Here is a 20795-nt window from a genome sequence, read left to right as displayed (position 1 = left end):
CTCAGAGAGGAGAGCTCACGGTCTTGACCTGTATTCACTGCTGCACTCAGAGGGCCCTGGTCAAACTCCATGGATCATAACAAAACAAAATGTCATGAATGTGGGAAAGAGCTGTATGGAAAACGGGAGCTGACGGGGATGCCAGGAGCGAAGTCAAAGTGGGGGAGAATAAGAAGAGTACATTCTACGCGTGCGTAAAACTGCCAAAGAACAAACTTAATTGATTTAAGATGCACAGTATCTTTAAGAGGTGGTTAAAGACCTGAGAAGTTCTGGTGGGGTGATCAAACAACCGTCATGGAGGACATCGAAGACAAACGCTCTGCCTCGACACAGCACGGCAATGTGGGTCGGACAATGCCCCTCGCTCTCTGCAAAAGGACACGGAAACACATGAAATTATAATTACTGCAGTATTTTATTTATCATAAATGATAAATTTTAAATAATGGTAGATTATCAAATGTGATATGTAAAATGTATCTCCTAGACAGGGAGAACAAGAACCCACCAATGAACACAAAGCTACAATCAGGTAACAGTAAATCCTGGCATGGTACTTCACAGCAAGGCAGCCAGACACCCAACCGTGAACTGCGTGTTTCAAAAACACTAGAAGAAAGGACTTTCAGTTTTCCATAAAGAGTGGCAGATGTTTGAGGAGATGTCTAACTTGATTTCATAATGTAGACATAATATTGACATCATATGGTAGTTAACATGTATAACTTTTATGTTTATATTTTTCAAATTAGAAAACACAAGGAAACTTTAATTAGAAAACATAAGGAAAAACTCCAAGATTATAGTCACAGCTCAGTGGCAGACTGCTTGCCTACGATGCCTGAGACCAAGTGTGGTCCTTATAACCATAAGGAAGAAATGATAAGTTGACAGAATTTCAGTTACTATGATAGAAATACACACTCTTGAAACCTGTCCATGTGAATCTTGAACTCGTTAAGTTTTAAGTATTTGTGCTCTGTGAAAGACACCAGAGAGCTGTGAATTTTTAAATTTGACTTAAGAGACAGAAATGGGAAGGGGTATCTGGGTGATGGTGGCCCATGCCTTTAATCCCAGCCCTGGGGAGACGGAGGCAGGAGGATTGGAGTTTGAGGCCAACTGCTGTATAGAATAAGTTCCAGGTCAGCCAGGGCTACACTGAGAAACCCTGTCTCAAAAAACCAACCAACTTGTCGCCACAATGAAGGGGGGTTAGAGAGGGGTGAGGAAGCAGTGGGTGGGTAAGTGAGAGAGCACCCTCTTAGAGGCAAAGGGGAGGGGAGGGGATGGGGAGGTTGGAGGGGAGACCAGGAAGGGGGACAACACTTTAAATGTAATGAAAACATAATAATTAAAAAACAAACAAACAGGAATGGGAAGGAAGTTGGAGATCTGAGGAATCCTGGAAGAACCACTTGAGAGAACACTGTGATTGCTTTAATGTTCATTATCACTGAATAATTTATTGCCATCTACACCTATACCACTCTGAACCTTCCCAATCCCTCCCCTAATCTCCAAGGGAGGAGGGTAGGTGTGCTGCACCTGGAGCACTTAGTGCTCCAATGGACGACAGTACCCCAGTACTGTCAAGCAACAATTCCTCAGTGAAGCTGTCAGTAGAGAACATCATATACCTGAGTGTCAGGGGGAGGAACTTTGGCAGTCTGTGTCCCTGCTCCTTGTCTCTCAGACAGGACAGAGGAAAGGGATGTAAGATGAGAGGCACAGTAGCACAGAACAAAGTGGACTGGTGGGAATTTATTCAGTGCTTTATACACGGTGCTCTACCTCCTCCGTATCTAGGAGATATATGTTTTTGTTCCTCAGAGTATTTCCAAGCCATTTCTTCTCCCTGACCCCTTTAGACACCCCAGATCCGTTTACATGTCCCACCCATGCCCTTCATTACCATCTCCTATTGACATCTTCCCCAAGACTTAGAGCTTAAAAAGAAAACAGAATCACCACCACTTAGTCAGTAACGATGTGGGAGAGTGTCAGGAGTGCAGTGCCTCACAATCAACTGATAGGGCTATGTGAAGAGGGATCTGAACGAAATGGAAAATATGAACCAGGGAAATTCTGCAGACACTAGCGACCAGAGGGAACAGAAACTGTAAACGTATCAGGACAAAAGTGACCCGGTTTGCTATACAAAAGAGCTCAGTGGCCATCAGCAGAGAAAGGGCATAGGTCAGGCTGAGGCTAGACCACCTGCGACTCAGAAAGGACTTGCAGTGTTCCGTATGATGGAAAGGAAGCTAAGGGAGGTTTTACTCAGGAGAGTGCTAATGTGATCTGCCCAGAACTTTAGAAAGGTCCCTTCCGTGGACCAGAAAAGTTGCCCAGGGTTAGTTTTGAAGTTTCTTTTGTCTGTGGTACTGTGGAGTGGATCAGGGCCTCCCACCTCTGAGCTACACCCCAGCTTACTGTCCATCTACTTTTCGAAAAGGAATGTGAACTACACAAATGTACAACTATGTAATACTACAGGAAAACAGGGTGGACAAACATGTGGGCAAGTATTTCAGGGCTGCTGAAAAACATTATCCCTGAGTGACTTGAAACAACAGATCTATTATCTCTTAGGGGGTTGAAGGATGAATCTGAAGTTCGGCTTGCTGTGATGGAATGAAGGACAGGCTCTAGAGAGACTATTTCCTTCCTCAGCCCAGGAGCCCCTCCTTCCACCTTCAAAGCCATCAAGGGGAGATGAGAACCTGCTGTGCTGCCACCTCTGGGTTTCTTCTAAGGACCCATAGGACTCTCGATCTGTGTGATTAATTCAGCATAACTTCATCTCCAGGTCAACTCATTAACAACCTTCGTCCCTCCCTGCTGGGGCCTGGGACATGGCATCTTCAGAGGACCATTATTCCCCTGTGTACATAGGATGGTCGCTCTGATTCCGTGAGTTTTTAAGTAACAGTCGGCAACTGGAAGGCTTAATTATCTTGGGACAATCTGCCTGTATCTTTTCTGGGCACAGGGACGAAATCTAAACAAAAAGAACAAGACACATGGCATTCACAGCAAAAAGGATAAAAAGAATGTCATCTTTCCCTCACCTTGTGTGAAGCTATCAAAGTAAAAGAATTATTTACTTTACTCTCCCCAAATGGGGAAAAAACCACACTGAAGGTGTTTTCCCATGCATTAGAAATGTAAGAAGGACCATTTCCACTGGCCACAGTCTTAGGGAGTATAGAGGTCAAACAGTGGGAGTAGCTTATATAAACTTCAATTCCACCTACATATTCCCTCCATTCCACTCAGCATGAGATAAAGACTTGGGATTCACTGTCACTCTGAGGAGGCTGAGTGAGGTCAAACAGAAGAGTTAGTTAACATACTCTTGGTTTCCTGAGAAGGGCAGGTACGGGCACTTATGGAAGCAAGCCATCTACTCTCACCACCAGCATCACAAATGGGGAGGGCCAATCTTGCCTTAACATGGATACATAAAATAGGATTCCTTCAGAAAAAAGTAAGAGTTCACGAGCTGAGAATGAGGCACAAGGCAAAAAACAGTCCTACAAGTGCAGGAGCAAACTAATTATAGCAAGACGCTATGGGCCACATGAGAGGGAAGGGTGTGGCTGTCCAGAGCAGTGAGGCCATATGATTTATCACAACATGGACACGAAGACAGCCAAGGTGGACCACTGATAGACATGTGTCTGTTCCAAGGGATAGCGGGAACTGCAACATTCGTGGTGATGGAGTTTGAAGTTAAAAGGGTCTAGGGCGTATATGTTGGAAAAGACCTTAGTGATGAGTAGAAATAAAGGTTCTGGTGAAGAAAATGGGGTCTTGGAAAATGTATAACTAAAAGTTAAAGTCATTCTCCCTAATATTCATCAAGAATATTACTGAGCTAGTAATGGGAGAGAACATAGTTTCACTGAAAGTCTCTGATAAACTTATCAAAACCCAATTGTTTAAAATAGTATCTTAGAAATCACCACAAAACTACCCAAATTTCAGTGCCTCCCCTCTGCCCTGCCAAAAATGAACCACGTCCCAGGTCTTTACTTACCAGTCTTAAAATAATTCATAATCGAATCTCTAGTGATTCCCGGAACCTTGCAGGTAGAAAACAGCATCCGGAATTGGTTCATGTCTAGAGGAGTATTTCCAGATTTATGTACAGGCAATTTTTCTCTATTAAAAAAGCATTTTGATTAAAAAGTCATTGTTAAAACTATATTATCCTTCCCCCAAATAACCGAGTTAAGTTGACGGTATCTGCTTATTTCCCAGTTGGGCAGACCCACGGCTCAGCCTGTGCCAGGGCCCTGAGTGCCTGTCCCTCCTCAGCGCAGCCTGAGCCGGGATCCTGAGCACACTCACCTTCTTAGCAGCTGCCAGTAGTTCAAGTTGTGCCACAGTAGTATGCTTCCTCTTTCCAACTGAGTGCCTTCCCTTGCAGGCCAGTAGTGTTCAAAGTGGGGAGACGGACCCACAAAGTTCACGTTCAGTTGTGATGGAATACGCACATCCAAGTAGGCGACATTGAGCCACCACTCTTCCAGCTAAAGGGAATGAGGAATGTTACCTCTTCCAAATCTTCCAGTACGCAACTGCTAGCAAGAGAGCACGGTACACTTGTCCTTGATCCTTCCAGTTCAAAACCACATCTTAAGTCATCACAGATAGAGAAAACTGCTGCTTTAATACCCCCCCCACCTGAAACTATTAACTTTTAAATACTAGCTGTTTTACGGCCGCTATCAAACTTTCCCTACTACTCACCTTTCCCTATTAGCCAACAGGCTATTGTGGTGAGTCCGAGAGTGTAACAGATATTCATTGGAGCCACTTAGTAACAGTTATTAAGTAAGCCGATATAAAATCATGTTCCTTTACCCAAAACGACAAAAAAACAACCTAAAATTCTACTTAGAAATGCAAGACCCAGGGCTGGAGAGATGGCTCAGTGGTTAAAAGCAATGGCTGCTCTTCCAGAGGTCCTGAGTTCAAATACCAGCAACCACATGGTAGCTCATAACCATCTGTAATGGGACCTGGTGCCCTTTTCTGGTGTGTCTGAAGATAATAATAAATGATAATAAATAAAATTAAATAAATAGAAATGCAAGACCCTTCAGTGTGCTTCAAACTAATTTACACTTTTCTCTGAAACTCCATTTTATGTGTCCCCTGTCACAGCAAGAGAATGAACTTCTTATAAGACCTGAGTGAGACAAACACTTCATTACCTTTACCCCATTGTAATTAAACTCTCTCCAAAATTGAGAACGAAGGAATTTAGAAGAAGATTTTTTTTCATCATAAAGATCACTGTCTCACTGAAAACATCAGACATTTTTCTCTTTAAAATTGTAAGTCACCATCATTATTTTTCCATAAGGCAATGCTTTCTAATCACAAAACGTCACCCTCTAATTCATGTAGTGGAGAAGTGGTTAAGTGAAGGAGTCAGGGAAGGATGCTGCTGGGAATGGAGACAGGCAGTGAGAGCAGCGCCCCCTTCAGTCTGAGCTACAGAGCATGCCCAAGCACTTCCCACTTCTCCCACGCTCTCTAGACATGCTATGCCACCTGGTAACACATCTGCTTTAGTGTTTGAGGATTCTGTCAGGCAAACAGTCTGCTGATCACCTACATGAGAACAAGTGGACGGGTGATGATCAGTATGCTCAGGGGTAGAGAGCTTACCCACCATAACTCTGGATCCTGTGACAATCCCGACCAACACGTGTACCACACAGAGGAATTAACACGAGGGAACTCCATTATGGACTCACTGAGTCAGAAACTACTGACTCCAGGAAACCTCCATGTTAACAGGCTCTCAAGTAAGAGAAAAGCTCACTTATAAAATAAATGCTTTCCAATTAAGTGAGTCATGCTGCTGTGGCCATAATGACAATGACTTTTGGCATCTTATAACAATGATTTAAACATCGTGCAATTTACATTTTCCTTTAAATATCAAGTTTTCCATTGTAAGTATACAAAATAAATACCCAGTTTCTTTTTCCTTTAGCCCTTTCAAGTAACTTCTGATGCAATGTCTTGCCAACTCCATCTTGAAACTTTTGAACTATTTCTTCAGTTTTCTTGTATTCGTCTTCATTTGCAAATGGCTTCACTATAAAAAAAGTGATTAGATGTAAGTCCCTCCATATCACCTCCACTGTTTTTATATAAATCGAAACATTACTAGATCGCAATAAGGTTTTAGTTGGCAATGTGAAAACTGCAATGCAAAGGATTGTTTTCTATTTTAATTTATTTATTTATTATATGTGAGTACATACAGTGTGTAGCTGTCATCAGACACACCAGAAGAGGGCACTCTTCATTACAGATGGTTGTGAGCCACCATGTGGTTGCTGGGATTTGAACTCAGGACCTCTGGAAGAACAGTCAGTGCTCTTAACCACTGAGCCATCTCTCCAGCCCCTAAATACTGTTTTTTAAAAGAAATAAAGCAGTAGATATTGTGATAATCAGTCACAATATTCTGAAATTATCTCCAAATTATTCTAGCTGATAGTTAGAGGTGAAGCTATCCTAGCTAGTACTGCAGTAGAAAGTAAGTCCTTTGTAACCACACTTAAGAGAAATTAAAGCATTTTCCATTAATGTTTATGAAAATCGATTGTTTTGAAAATTTGTTAGAAATCAAATTAATATATTCTTTTTGTTTCGTATTTTCTTCTTTAAAATCTGAACTAGCACAATATATAATCCATTCTAAAATATCTGTTTTCAGAGAGAAGTAAAGTGAATACGCAAAACAAAGTCAGTAATCTGTGAACTTAAAATAGATTTTTTTTTTGAAAAAAAAATGGTATTTGAGAAGCAAAACAAAATAAACAAAATAGAGCTGAGGTGATGGCTACTTTTTAGCATAAGGACCTGCATTTGATCCCTGAAACCCATGTTAAAAATTAACAAACAGGCAAACATACAAATAGCATGGAATACAGGCGAGCAGGTATACGCCACCCAAAAAGTAATAATAAAAACTTAACAGGGACAGCATATATGCACACACACCTGCTTCCAGTCCAGCCAGGGAACCAAACATATTTATCTCCACTCCTTCCCACTAAAGGGACAGTAAAGTGATTTTAAAAGGAGTGCAGGGACATGAGAGAGCTCAGCAATTAAGAGCACTGGCTGTTCTTCATGGGTCCTGAGTTCAATTCCCGGCATCCACATGGCAACTCACAACCATCTCTAATGGGATCTGATGGCCTCTTCTGGTATTTTAGACGGACACACAGAAAAAGCACTCATATATATAAAATACACTTAAATATAAAAAGAACAAGGGGGAATGTAATCTGTGAGAGAGAGAGACAGAGAGGGGGACAGGGAGGGGCCGAGAAACAGAAAACATCAGACAAATTAAGGTAACATTTCACAAATCTAGAAAACACTGTGAGGTAGACATAGTGGCAAGTCTTTAGAGTCCCAGCCACTCGAGAGGCTGCGGTGGGGGAAGTTCAAGGCCAGCCTGGGCAGCATACTGGGACCCTGTCTCAAAACCCCAAAATACGCTAACAGACATATGAAAGTGATGTCTGGCTTGTAAAATAGAGAAAACAAGTATCTAAGGCCTGGAAATAAAGGCTGCAGAAAATACTAGGAAGGTCAAATATAAATAAATCAAGAGACAAGCCAATCCTGATACCAGAATCCAAGGTGCAAGTATTCAAGGCACAAGGTACCTTCAAAAACAAAGGGAAAATGAAGCATGAACAAGACTGCTACAGGGTATTCACCAAAGTCAGAGACAGGCACCCCATCCACACAGCTCTAGTGCTCTTGCGCTCGCTCTCTTTCTCTCTCTCTCTCTCTCTCTCTCTCTCTCTCTCTCTCTCTCTCTCTCTCTCTCCTCCCCTCCGCTTCCCTCCCCCTCCCTCCCTCTTTCTTTCTCCCTCCCCCTCCCCTCCCTCCCCCTCCCCCCTCCCTCCCTCCCTCCCTCAATGCCAGGAAAAACATGGTGAAAGATGAATCACATGAAGCAGAGTGTCTGGATTCTGTCCACATTAAATTAGCAGGATTACACTGAAAGTACACATCCTATATTCAAGTATTCACAAAATCCAACAAATGGAAACAGCCTAAGTATCTGTCTGTACTAAACTTCCATTGACATGATACCGAGCCAGCCAGTCAGACAGACAGACAGGCAGGCAGACAGACATTGGTTAGAACCCAGATGAAACTGGAAATGCTAAATGAACAAAGCCTAGAATGGAAGCCAACACACCGGGAAACACTGATCCCTGGAGAGGGAGGTGGACGGCGGGTGTGGAAGGTGGACCAGTGGCTACTAAGTGAGACACGAGTTAGTTCTGGAGGGCTACTGCAGACAGTAATTACACACTGAGTATCTCAGAGAGCCAATTTTGAATGTTTTTAGCATAATGAATCAGTCTGAAGAGACAGATGTTTGACCCACTATAAACATTATACAGTATACATATAGTGAAATCACATAGCACCAGCTAATGTGTGTGTACATATATATTAGGTAAGAGCTTAAATTTAGTTTAAATTTTAAAAAATTTAAATTACAACCTGAACAATTAGTCATACTCTGCTTTCTCTCTTTCTCAAACTGATCAGTTCAAGATACTGATATTGAGGTGTGTGCTAATGAAATTAATAGGTCTCAACCCTACACTCAACAGTAAGATCCACTTCACCAAGACCATCCATGCACAGAGTTCCCGGTGAGCTTTCCAACCTCAATCTTAAATGTGAATGCTGACGGACTGGCAGGCATTGTGGAGCCCTATCCTTTGGATACAACAAGGCCATATCATTCTGATCAGAGCACTGTGCCTACATTTATGAAACCCTCACAAGATTTGGTCTGTGGCTCTGCTTCATAGAAAGGTTGGTTAAGATTCACTGACTCTCATGTGAGATTCTAACTTCTTCTATTTCAAGCCCTACCTACATGTGCTCATGGCTGGCCTCTACTCCCCCGCCCACACACATACACACACACACACACACACACACACACACACACACACACACACACACGGGCACGCACGCACACCACCCACCCCCGCCTTTCTCTGTCTCTACTCCCTCAAGGTCCCTCCTATGCCCTAAATAAACTCTATTCTATACTATATCATTGTCTGGCTGGTCCCTCAGGGCATTGGGATGCCTCAGCATGGGCCTGCAGAGGAACCCCATCCCCCACACCATACCACGCTCCCACCAAACATATTCCTTTCTTCTCTTTCTTTTTATAAAACACAATAGCTACCATGAAAGAGTGTTCACTGAGACAGGTAGGACTATAGGGAAAAGGCAGTTAAGCAGCATGGACCTTGGGATTGTTATGGGGTTTGCTGCTTGGCTGATGAATCATGCTCTTTACAGGGTAAGAGAGGATGTACCCATCTGAATGGCTTAGGGTGTAATGGAAGTAGAGATATAAGGGGATAAACAGAAGGCGGCTGTCTGGGTCACTCAAATGGAATTAGGGGCATAGAAATAAGAAGCCAGGATTGGGTGAAACCAACAATGAAGAAACCATGAAGAAACCATGTAGAAACCTATGGTTTGGCAATGTAAATAATGATAGGGTATGAGGGGAGAGAATACACATGTTGTGAAAGAATGCAGAAAGAATACTGGAAGCTAAAGGTTTGCGTGGAATGAATGGGTTTGGGGTGGGAGAAAGGTGACGTACAGGGGTGGATAAACTGCACCATAAACTAAGGATTTATGAGACCCCACTAATTTGTAACCTAATAAAAAATACACGTTTGAAGAGGGGGAGTCTGGACAAAGGTGCCCAACACTGGTGTACGAAGCCACTCCCCCCCTTTGCTTCTGTTTCTGAAGTTACCGTGTGTCTTGAATTCCTGACCTTTGGTCATGAACGCATGCTCTGTGCCAGGGATGGTTCCCTACCAGTGAGCTACAGGTCAGCGAGGCACCCAAAACAATACAGGTAGGCCATTGCTGTTCTTCACGCCCACAATGACTAGACAACAAGACTTTATTACTAAAGACAACTTTGGTCGCAGGACACAGAGAAATCACTGAACTGACCAGGAACTCTCCTACTGCTGGCTGCCTTACATATTGCTAGAAGGTGCTGTGTAGTTCCTTGGGGGTAAAAGGCATCAATAGTGTGTGTGGTGCTGAAGTCCGCATGCTACACTACCAACCTACAAGGCAACTGTAACCACTGGCAATAGAGGCAAGGGTAACAACCACCCTCTTTATAGGATTTGAGGCCTATTCCGCGGGAGAAAATATATGCCTCGTCCTATAAATATAATCAAAACCCATTGACAGAGAAATCACAAGCCCTAGGAAAGAGAACCTACTGATGTTTTCCAAAATAATCGAGTTGTTAAAGTCACTTCTAAAGATACTCATAGGTTTGTAATGCACACAACCCTGGTCAGAGAAGCTTCTTCCTATGGTAGGCAGTGGTTAATGTGGAGACTCATCGCTGTTTAAAGGTAAGAATAAGTGACTGTGTGCTCAGGACATCTACACCACCCCCTCACTGAAATTCAGGAATTGAGGAGGGGGAGAGGGAGGGGGAGGTGAGAGGAAGGGGGGAGAGGGAGGAGGGGAAGGAGGGAGGAGGAAGGGGGAGAAGGGAGGGGAGGGGAGAGGGGGGAGGAAAGAGAAAGGGAGGAGAGGGAGGAGGGGGAGGAGGGAGGAGGAAGGGGGAGAAGGGAGGGAAGGGGAGGGGAGAAGAGGGGGACAGGGGAGGGAATAGAAAAACAAGAGTGCAGGAAGGAGTGCTGTGAAATGCCATCCTCTGGCCATATGTTTATCTCACAAGACCATGATCAAGAGATCTAATTCCAGCAGGGAGTGGAGAGGGGCTCCCAAGGCTTCATTTCTAGCAGAGGGGCTGATGGCTACTGATGGAGAGTTACTTTTCTTTCAAAGTGTAGCACTTAGTCCACTCCCCATGCCCCACTGCAGGACTCATACCTGCTACACTAGTTTGAATCTGTAGGTTAGTTAAATGAACTAATGAAAAACGTTAAAAGGTACATGAAGGTGGGAAGGAGATGAGGTGGGAGGCACTATGATCTTCAGTAAGAGGGACCCCAAAATCAGAATGGCACTGTATTTCCCATAAGGAACAAATAAGGCCTTTGAAAGTCTTCAAGCATATCCAATTCAGAAATCTACACTCAGCTAAAAAACAAAGAAAAAACAATCAAGTAAAAACATTTAGCTCTCTTTTGCCTCCTCCAATGCTCTTTCACAGGCAGCTATGAGGATGAAGCAATGTACTAGGAAGGGTTCATGGGAGAGACGTGAAGACGGCTGCCAGCTGGGTAGTGAATGCAGACAAGCCCATCCTCATAAGAAAAGAGGAGAGGAGGGGAGGAGAAGGGAAAAAGGGAAGGGGAAGGAGAGGAGAGAAGGGAAGGCGACCTCCACAAAGCATGCTTTTTAAGAGGAAATACAGCGGAGTCAGTATTTTATGCCTAACTGTATCCAAGAATGCTCATCCAGCTAAGTGTTTAGGAACAAATTATGAATACAAAAGAAAAAAATTAAGCAACAGAAAAGGAGGAAATGCAGCAAATTCATACCAAAGTGAAATGGCACGCTCATTTATGAACAACTCTGTGGCTCTACACCAGTGGTTCTCAACCTGTGGGTTGCGACCCCTTAGGGGGTCGAATGGCCCTTTCACAGGGGTCACCTCAGACCATTGAAAAACACAGATACTTACATTACGATTCAAAACAGTAGCAAATTTACAGTTACTAGGTAGGAACAAAAATAATTTTATGGCTCTGGGTCACCACAAACAGGAGGGAACAGCATAGGCCGCACGCAGCACTGGGAAGGCTGAGGACCACTGCTCTAGACCCGAATGGCCAGGTGAACTAAGGTAAAGATTTATTAACGTCAAGCAGCTGCTGATTTAAAGTGGTGATTTTATATGTGAGAAGAGAACGTGAGGGAAATCTGGATATGACAGATTGTTGCACATGCTCGGGACAGATGTTAGGGGGCAAACTACAAAGCCCTTTTAAGGAGTTAATTTATAATGTCAAAACCACAGGATATTTCAAAGATGGAGATAGTCAAAGAGGATTTTGAAATCTTTGCCCTAAGTGGGACTTGTACAGGGAGACAAAGGTTTACACAGTACAAGAAACAACTTTCAAAAGGCTTTGCATGACTGAAGGATGAGCCTAGAGGTGTCCACAATGAGACCCTGACCAACGTCGTTTCTGCGTTACTAACAATGTTGATCTACACTAGAAGATTATGAACATACCTGACTCAAGGGATGAGCCTAGAGGTGTCCACAATGAGACCCTGACCAACGTCGTTTCTGCGTTACTAACAATGTTGATCTACACTAGAAGATTATGAACATACCTGACTCAAGGTACTTCTTCAGTGATTCTTCAAGCGAAGGAACGGGCAAGGGCGGAAGAGAGTCCTGGTACTGGAATGTTCGTTCTTCAATTGACTTAGCCAATTGATTTTCCATGGTATAGTCACAGTAAGAAAACTAAAAGGAAAAAAGAAGAAGAAGAAAAGGAGAGACATCAGTCACAACTATTTGTAAACTTGTCAGATAAGGAAAACCAACTTTAATATTAAGAATGTGGATTTAGCACCCCATGAACAAAGTGTCACCAGTAAGACTATCAGCCGGGACTACCAAACACCAGGTAGTAAGGTGTTACAGAAAACATGCTTACTCCTAACCTTAACACTGTCTTCTAGAGGTAACAATCTCAGCTACTTCACATATGGAAACAAGCATCTCAGGTTCAGGCATGTTTAAGAGGTCCTACTTGGTAGCCAAAAGCAGATGTGTTATAATCTCCCCTCCGACAAGGCAATATGACAGGGCATTAGGGAACCTGCAGAGAATCTTGCTGGGTGGGTAGGATTAGATGTGTAGAACAAGATTATGGTCTGAGAAACTATGAAAAGCATATGCGGGGGTGTGGAACAATGTGCCATTGGACATTATAGACTGATGTCACTTAATGCTGTGCAGATGGCATGAGCCCTAATCACACTGACGTTGAGTATCACAAACCAAACTTGAATACTTCCCACATTTGTGGTAATTTTCATCAAAATAAAACTAACACCATATATGAATAGGTTACATTGGTATCGAATAAAAAATAAGATTTCTGAAAGAATCATTTATAAATTCCATATAAAACTGGTAACTAAGGAAACAAAGATTGATACTGAATGAAAACTTACCATCCTTTCATATCCTATTTTAAAAATAGCAATGTTAAATAAACTATACTATTTATATGTTATGACAGTTAGCAATATCAAAAACAAAGGCATGGCAGGTTATTTTTGACTAATACCTTTTCTCCCATTCGTAACCAAATCGAGAATTTTTGCTGCCTATATAGTGACCTATCTATATTTCTTCTGCCTTCTGGATGTGTCAGCTCCTGTCAGATGCATGACCTATTCTCTCTCAGCTCCCATCTCCTTTTCAGCGCTGACCCAGCTGACTGCCAACCAGAACGAGCACCTTGGACTCATTTTCAGAAGCCACTTCATCAGAGTCACCTTTCTGGATGAGAAAGGAAAGGCAAACAAAGAGAGGACAAAGCCCAGAGCGGGGCATGGTGGCATGTGCCTAGCTGCAGGGGCAAGAGGATTGCTTCAGCCCAGGGGTTTGAGATCAGATTAGGTAATACAGTGAGACCAGATGATAACTCGTTTTCTTAATAGCACTGTACTGCTAGCTTTGTTACAGAGAAGAGGTGAAGACTGTCACAGTCAATGAAATCAAATGGTGCATAGGACCTCAAAGTTCCTCCTCTTCCCTTTTAATGGTTTCACTTACACCCCATTTGAATGTTGAGAAACCATTGGACTAACAGAAATGTAGTTCTTAGTCTTGAATATGGACGCCGCCATTTTCTAACCATTTGCTCCTAGGCAAGTGACTGGAAAGAATAGATGGGATCAGGTATTTGGTGGTGGGCTGCCACAGCACCCGTCGGGAAGACAAAGGACAGCTCACAGGAGTTCATTCCCTTTTCCCACCACGTGGGTCCTGGGGATCACACTTGGGTCACCGGGCTCGCCTGCGGGTATCAATATCCAATGATATTGATCTCACCGAGCCTCAAAATTTGTCTTTTTTTTTTTTTTGAGACAAAATATAACTACACCCCAGGCAGGCCTGGGACTATTATTACCCAGGCTTGCCTGAATTCGAGTGGATCTGCCTGCCTCTGCCTCCCTGGTGCTGGTGATAATGTTATATGGCGCCAACACCCACCCAGCTCTAGGCAAGTAGCTTCAATCGAATCTCTTTATCTTTGGATGTACAACCATATAATTAGTCATCAGACTTTTTTAATGCCCTAAAATGCATACCATAAAAACAACTCAACCTGAAACAACTGCTTTACAGACTACAGTGGGCAGAATTGTTATGATGACCTAAACTCCTACCTACCCTTTTTAATCCCTAGAACTTGTCATTATGATAGAACACCATATGGTTGCAACTGGGTTTCACCTACAAAAAGAAAAGTGAGCTTAAAAATAGAAAGGACCTAACCTAATCATTTGAGTCCTTGGGGCAGAGATGCTGCCACACCTCTATGTCTACACTGACGTCCTTAATGAACTCAAGAGACAAACAGGACTGCCCGGAAATGGGAACCTTAATCCTAATGCGTGTGAGCAGGAATTAAACTCTGCCAACTTGGATAAACCTGAAAAGGGATTCTCCCCCCTAAAACTTCAGAAAGTTACTCATAACAGAAACCCTGATCTCTCTCCTTCCGCACTTCCATGCAGAGTAAGCAGATAAGCTCACTTAGACTTCAGATCTACATAAACTCAAAGTCTGCGTTCCTTTAACAGCTAAACTTGTCATTGTCGGCCGTAACAGCAATAGGAAACTAATGCTAGCATGCCGGGCAAGCTGTTCTCATTACTCTTCCTTGTCACTTAATAGACCCCACAAGGCAGACCAGAATACTAATTTTATGCCAGCTGTAGTGCTTAACCCCTGCAAGGTTAAGCTGATTACAGATTCCTTAAGAGTTGTCTTAATTTTTCAACCATATAAACTAAGCCAAATGATTCCAATAACGTTAAGAAAACGATGACAATTAGCTTTCTGAAGCAAGGTGATGTGAACTCAAGAGAGGTGGGAAAAGAGAAACCAGGAAGTAAACAAATAGAGTCACATACCAGTAAACCAAGATGAAGCGCTCAGGACTTCCAGGAGCCTGCTTGAACAATTCTGATTGAACCTGAACTGGCCAAACCCGGTGGGAAGGAAGAAATACATTCAACTAAAGATCAGGAAAGGAGGAAAAAGGTAGTGAAAGAAGCTAGAAACACACAGAGAACGGACATCTGCTAGACATCAAGTTTAAGTCACTACAGAGCTAGCTACGTTCCAGGCAGCCTATTAGACGGACCCAAGGGGCAAAAGGAACCTTCCGGTGCCTGCAGCGAGGTTGCAGCAGAACCAGAAAGCTATAAAGTTCAGAAACTCCTCCTACCAAAACAAGGGCAGCTCTGTACCGTGGACTAGTACAAGGGAAGAAAAACCAAGAAACATGCACACGCAAAACCAACCAGTCGATCAGCACTCCGACACTCTAGCAAGGCGGGCGCAACTGAAGGGGTGAGCACCCCAAACCAGAAGGGCGAGATGCTCTGGGGACACCACGCCCGCGCCTGACCCGGACGCCTCGGCGCACAGCCGGACTGCATTCAGCTCAGCTTCGCGCTACTGCAATACCCCTTAACCCCTCGCCGTGTGGGAGAGGAGGGAGAGCAAGCAGCCCGCCCCAGAATCCTCACCTCCTGCACCCGGCTTGGCTCTCTGCACTCAGCCACTACCCGGGTTAGCCTGGGGCCCTGAAGCCGAACTAGAACGGAAAGCCGTGAGGGTCCCGCCCTGCGCGCGTCGGGAAACGGGATTGGACGGAAAGCCGCGAGGGTCCCACCCCGCGCTGGAAGGGGTGGGCTGTCGAGTCTTGCAGGTCCCGCCCCCGCCGGTCTCCCTGGCTCTGGTTGCGCCCCAGGCTGCGGACCCCAGGAACGCGAGCAGAAAATCCGATTAGCTCTTTGCAGTCCCGGCTACAGCAGCTTCCTTCCGGATGCTGCGGGAGATTGGCCTAGGTCCAGAGATGTAGGCGGCTCTGCCCACGCTCCGGCACAGCCCTGTGGCTGGGTAAGGAGGGCCCGCGGCTCAGCCTGCTTTTTACCGAAGTCTTAGGCGCTTGGCGCTGTGTTCTTTCTTCCCAGTCGCTCCCCCTTGCGAGTGCGAGCCTCCTTTGCATGGCCCAAGCAAGAATTTTTACTGGAGTTGTACTGAGACATTTTATTTTGTCTACCCTGTGTGCTGGCAAGAGAATAGCAGCAGAATGGATCCGGTTTGGCCTCGTCGCCTCTTTGAGACTAAGATTTGGCCAGCTGCAAGCCCTTGGAGTCTCTAGCGATGTTCAAGCTTCAAACTTTGAGCTGGCCAGAATTTTTTTTTTATCAGTCTAAGAAGTAGCATTTTTAATCCAGAAAGCTAGCAAGTTCTAGAGGAAGACTATGAGGTCAATTTATTTTCACAGGTCAATGCATTTTTTAATTTACCTTTTGAAATAAATTGTTACAATTTTAAGCTTATAGACAGTTTATTTGTTCTTCTGTTTGATTTTCGTGGAAGGAAAACTATTTTACATGCTCACTCATTCGACACAGTTTAAAGACTTCATTTCAAATTAGTATATTAAAAGCTGCTGCCTTTCCGAAATCCTTTTGGTAGTAATCTGCCCTGAACCGAGTTGAGGCTATGTGTCATTGAAGGACTCGGTGTAAATAGTCTTGTTTCTTGCAGAATTACTATGTTTTATGACTGTACAGCTTACTGGAGGTGTTTCATAATCAATCTGATCTCTCTAAGCTTGTCAAAGTGACTGCTAAAGAACTTTTTTTCCCCTCCATAGTATGTAAGTGCTACATTCTGGATAACGTTATATTAGGCTTACAAGATGGAATTCAACCTTTGTTGTCTTTTTTTTCTTAAGTAAAAAATGTTGGCACCTCTTTAGAAGTTTGTTCATATTGAATGTTTGCTGGTGGCAAATAATTTAGGATCACTCACCTTCATTATTTTTGTGTTTTTAGTAGTGGGATCAACCCAGGACTTTATACAGGGTCTCTACCACTTAGCAACATCCCAGACCTGCTGCATGTTTCCCTTCTTCCTGCTTTCATTAAGCAGAAATAGTGTTTCTATAAAGACAGTGACTTCTCAGAAAGAGAAAACTGTGGGACTGAAGAAAATCAATGGGACTTGGCGTATGTGGAAAAAAAAAAAGTGACCATCTATGTAAAAATACAGATAAGGAGAGTCCTTGAAATGTTTTCTACTGGATGTAGATACTTTAGATACTTTAATGTCAAATTTCAAATCATGTAGAACTCAGATTAAATTTGAACAAGCTTGTATTTCTTAGCGCAGGATAGACAGGTCTTGATGGCTAAAGATTCCAAGCTTTTGGAGTATGTATTATACCAGCAAGTTGTCCTGAGTCTTAAAATTAGCTTAGTGGAGATTATAACTTTTTAAAGTTTCTATAAAAACCATTGATTTCTAGTACTCTGTATGAAGGGGTCCATATGGACTCAGGACCCCAGGACAAAGGACTACCTCTGGACAGAGAGGACACAGATGTGGCACATAGGCAAATGGTAGTTTATAAAGCTAAAATGGGGAAACCCAGAGCTAGGATGAGATGTTTACTTTTAACTAGATGTGTTAGGTGAGTCAAAGGGTTGATTGCTGGACTACAGTATTTTGGTAGCTAGACCTTGGTAGTCAGCCTCGGGAAGAGGAAGTGACCAAATAAGGGAATAGACCTTGTTGGCTGGCTTTGGGAATGTCACCTAATGGGTTTTTAGCAAGGCAGAGGGAATCAGGGAAGAGGGAAAAGTCTACCAGAACCATGTTGGCCATGCTCAGGCTGGCTAGAGTTCCTTCAATCATGAATCGCAGTGCAAGTATTTTTAGAGACAGATTTGCCAAAGAGGTTGAAAAAGATTTGCCACAGGTTGAAAACTGCTAGTATGGACATATCTCAATGGAGGTTCAGAGTACTCTATTGACCATGAGTGATCCGGGGATCTGGAAACAGTTTTTGCAAGGCTACAAAGGGAATTTTAAAATTATCATAAGAAATTCTATGGAATAACAAATTAAGAGAAGGCTAGGGTGTATCTCAGTGATACAGCACGTACCTAACATGTGCAAGAACTTTGGATTTGGTCCATAATTGTAAGGGTTTCTTGGCAGTCAGGAAGCCAAAGAATACTGCAAAGTCACATGATACAACAAACCTCACAAAAGAGATTTATGGGGGAAAAACACAGAACAGCAGCTGCCTCTGACAAGAGCAGAGACTGCAGAGAGCTAGGGGGGCTTTTATGGGGTCTTTGGGACGTGCACACTGAGCTAGTGTAAAAGCACAGCACAGCTGAAAGAATTGCTTGTCTGCCAACTTTGAAACACTGGCAGTTAAAATTGAGTCTGGGGGGCAATGGGGCAGGCAGTATGATTTTCCACTGGCCTGATACCCTACACTAGCACTGAAACAAACAAAACCCAACACCTATGAGCTCCCTTCTAAAAGGGAGAACCCCAGCATCCAAAGGTCTCCATGCATCTTCCTGCCCCATGTCTTGGGTAGTTCCCTAATAACTTGGGAGTAAGTTCCCCATCTTTTTCTTTTTAAGTTCCCTCTTCTTTAAGTTCAGTTGGAATAAAATTGAACTTTATCAAAGGAAGTGATACAGGAACTATATGATAAAGCCATATGAATCACAATGCAGAGTCCAAATTTATCTTGTTAAGTAATATCCTGCTGGAAAGCAGCTTAACTCATGATCTGGATATGGCTAGCCAAAGGGACTGTTTTGTCCATGGTGGGACATTTGATAAGTCTGAAAACTATGGATTATTCCATTGTTGGGGGAACAGGTGTTACTGGCACTTGGTAACAGTGATCAGGGATGGCACAGGACAGTGAGGAGTGTGGCTCCGTGGTAGAATCTTTGCTAGCATGTATAGCATGGCTCCAGACTTTCAGTTCATAATCCTCAGATATTTCCCCCATCATCTTAGGCACAGGAGGCAAGGCAGTAAGAGCATGTGGCAGAAGAGCCTGGTCACCTCATAGGGGCCAGAAGGACCTGTGATAAGGAACAGTCCCCAAGGGCATCTTTACATGGCCCATCCCCTTCTATTACATCTTACCCCCTAAGTTCCCATCACTTCCCAGTAGCTCATTAAACCCAGAAGCAGATCAAGCCATTGGTGATATAAGAGTTCTCAGGGTCTCACCATCTCTCAAAAGCCAATGAGGTGATGACTAAGTCTTCATGACATGGACTTAGGAGACATTTTAGGTTCCACCCATTAACAGTACACCCCTGACCCCCACCCAAGGCTCATATCTGTTGCCTAAGTCTTTACAGTTTCAGCATTGCTAAAAACTCAATTTAAAACTCCCTTTTAAGACTAAATGCAAACCCTTTGGCATTAGTACTCGGTAAAAATAAAGCAGCTTCATATTCCAAGCTATAATGGCAGAAGGAAAACATTCCCAGGAGGCATTGCAAGGAGACCAAAGCAAGACTGAAACTAGCAGCCTTGCTTTGTTTTGTATGTGTAGCCCTGGCTGTCCTGGAACTCACTCTAGAGACCTGGTTGGCCTTGAACGCAGAGATTCACCTGCCTCTGCCTCCCAAGTACTAGGATTAAAGGCAAGTGCCACCATTGCCTGGGAGTTTGGGTGGTGATGGTAGTGGTGGTCGGTTTTGTTTTGCTTTTTAGTTTGTTGTTGTTGTTGTTGTTGTTGTTGTTGTTTTGCTTGACAACAAAGTAGTTTTTCTTGCCTAATGGAAATTACAGTTGACTGGTATTTTGATTTTAGTTTTTTTTCTTTAGTGTGTGTGTGTGTGTGTGTGTGTGTGTGCGTGTGTGTACATGTGTGTGTACGTGTGTGTGTACATTGTTGGAGAGTGAACATAAGCCATGCATATGGTATGTGAACTACATTCCAGCTCTCTACTAATAACTTCTAGTGAGGAGAAAATAATATCAAGTCAATAGTCAAACTTTATTGATGCTGGGAGTTGCAGTTTTTCCAGTTCTTGTTAAATAGGTACTTCTAGAAAATAACACTGTAGATTTGCCTCACGAGTTAAAATATCAATGTATTACTTAGTAGATCACTAATTAGATATGTCAGTAACAAGAATCGAAGTGCCTACTGAATGCTCTGTATCCCTTAGGGATCAAAGTCACATGAAATTTGACATATGCTATTTGGGGGTTCAAAAGAAGAAAGAAAACCAACAACAATTCAAACTCCAAAGGACGTGGACTTTGAAGTGAAGGAACAGTCTCGAAGTTCTCTCATGGCCTCTTTCATAGAACGCCTCTTGTCCTGTTCCCCTTCTCTAGAAGTAGATACTTCTGAGGCTCCTTCCAGGAGAGATGCATTGTTATGAAACCTCGTTATACAGAGAAAGATTAGCCACTGTGAATGAGAAACTATAGGTCCCCACACTAAAGAGCTCTTGCCTCCACCTCCAGCAGAGCTTTACCCATTCTTCTGAGGTAGAGCTGAGAGACTGCATCTACAAAAAGGCACACCTGAGTGCTTTCTTCCTCACATCTCACACTGATAGTTCCTTCTCCTCCTAAGACTCCTCAGAGCCCTCCCTGCTCACAGCTGTCCTCTCCATGTAAATGA

At 43.4% G+C, this 20795-nt stretch overlaps 1 protein-coding gene across 5 annotated transcripts in view; it reads right to left on the bottom strand.

Annotated features, from left to right (window-relative positions):
- Window positions 1-20795, bottom strand: part of Crot (carnitine O-octanoyltransferase) — a 56329-nt gene that overhangs the window by 19061 nt on the left and 16473 nt on the right. For 2 of the 5 annotated variants that reach the window (XM_039108454.2, XM_039108458.2), the window contains 5 exons: window positions 12397-12532; window positions 6003-6127; window positions 4363-4544; window positions 4049-4173; window positions 263-371 (listed from right to left, as the gene is read on the bottom strand). In XM_039108454.2, coding sequence (XP_038964382.2) covers window positions 263-371; window positions 4049-4173; window positions 4363-4544; window positions 6003-6127; window positions 12397-12511 — 656 coding nt within the window. In that variant the 5' untranslated portion in view covers window positions 12512-12532. Of the gene's footprint in view, window positions 1-262; window positions 372-4048; window positions 4174-4362; window positions 4545-6002; window positions 6128-12396; window positions 12533-15222; window positions 15285-15615; window positions 19669-20795 lie in introns of those variants that run through there. The other 3 variants (XM_006236005.5, XM_006236004.5, NM_031987.2) reach the window with 3 other exon arrangements.

The sequence above is a fragment of the Rattus norvegicus genome, chromosome 4, assembly GCF_036323735.1.
Source record: "Rattus norvegicus strain BN/NHsdMcwi chromosome 4, GRCr8, whole genome shotgun sequence".
Taxonomy (NCBI): domain Eukaryota; kingdom Metazoa; phylum Chordata; class Mammalia; order Rodentia; family Muridae; genus Rattus; species Rattus norvegicus.
The sequence above is the reverse complement of the archived record's forward strand: the minus strand, read 5'-3'. Positions and strand labels throughout refer to the sequence as shown.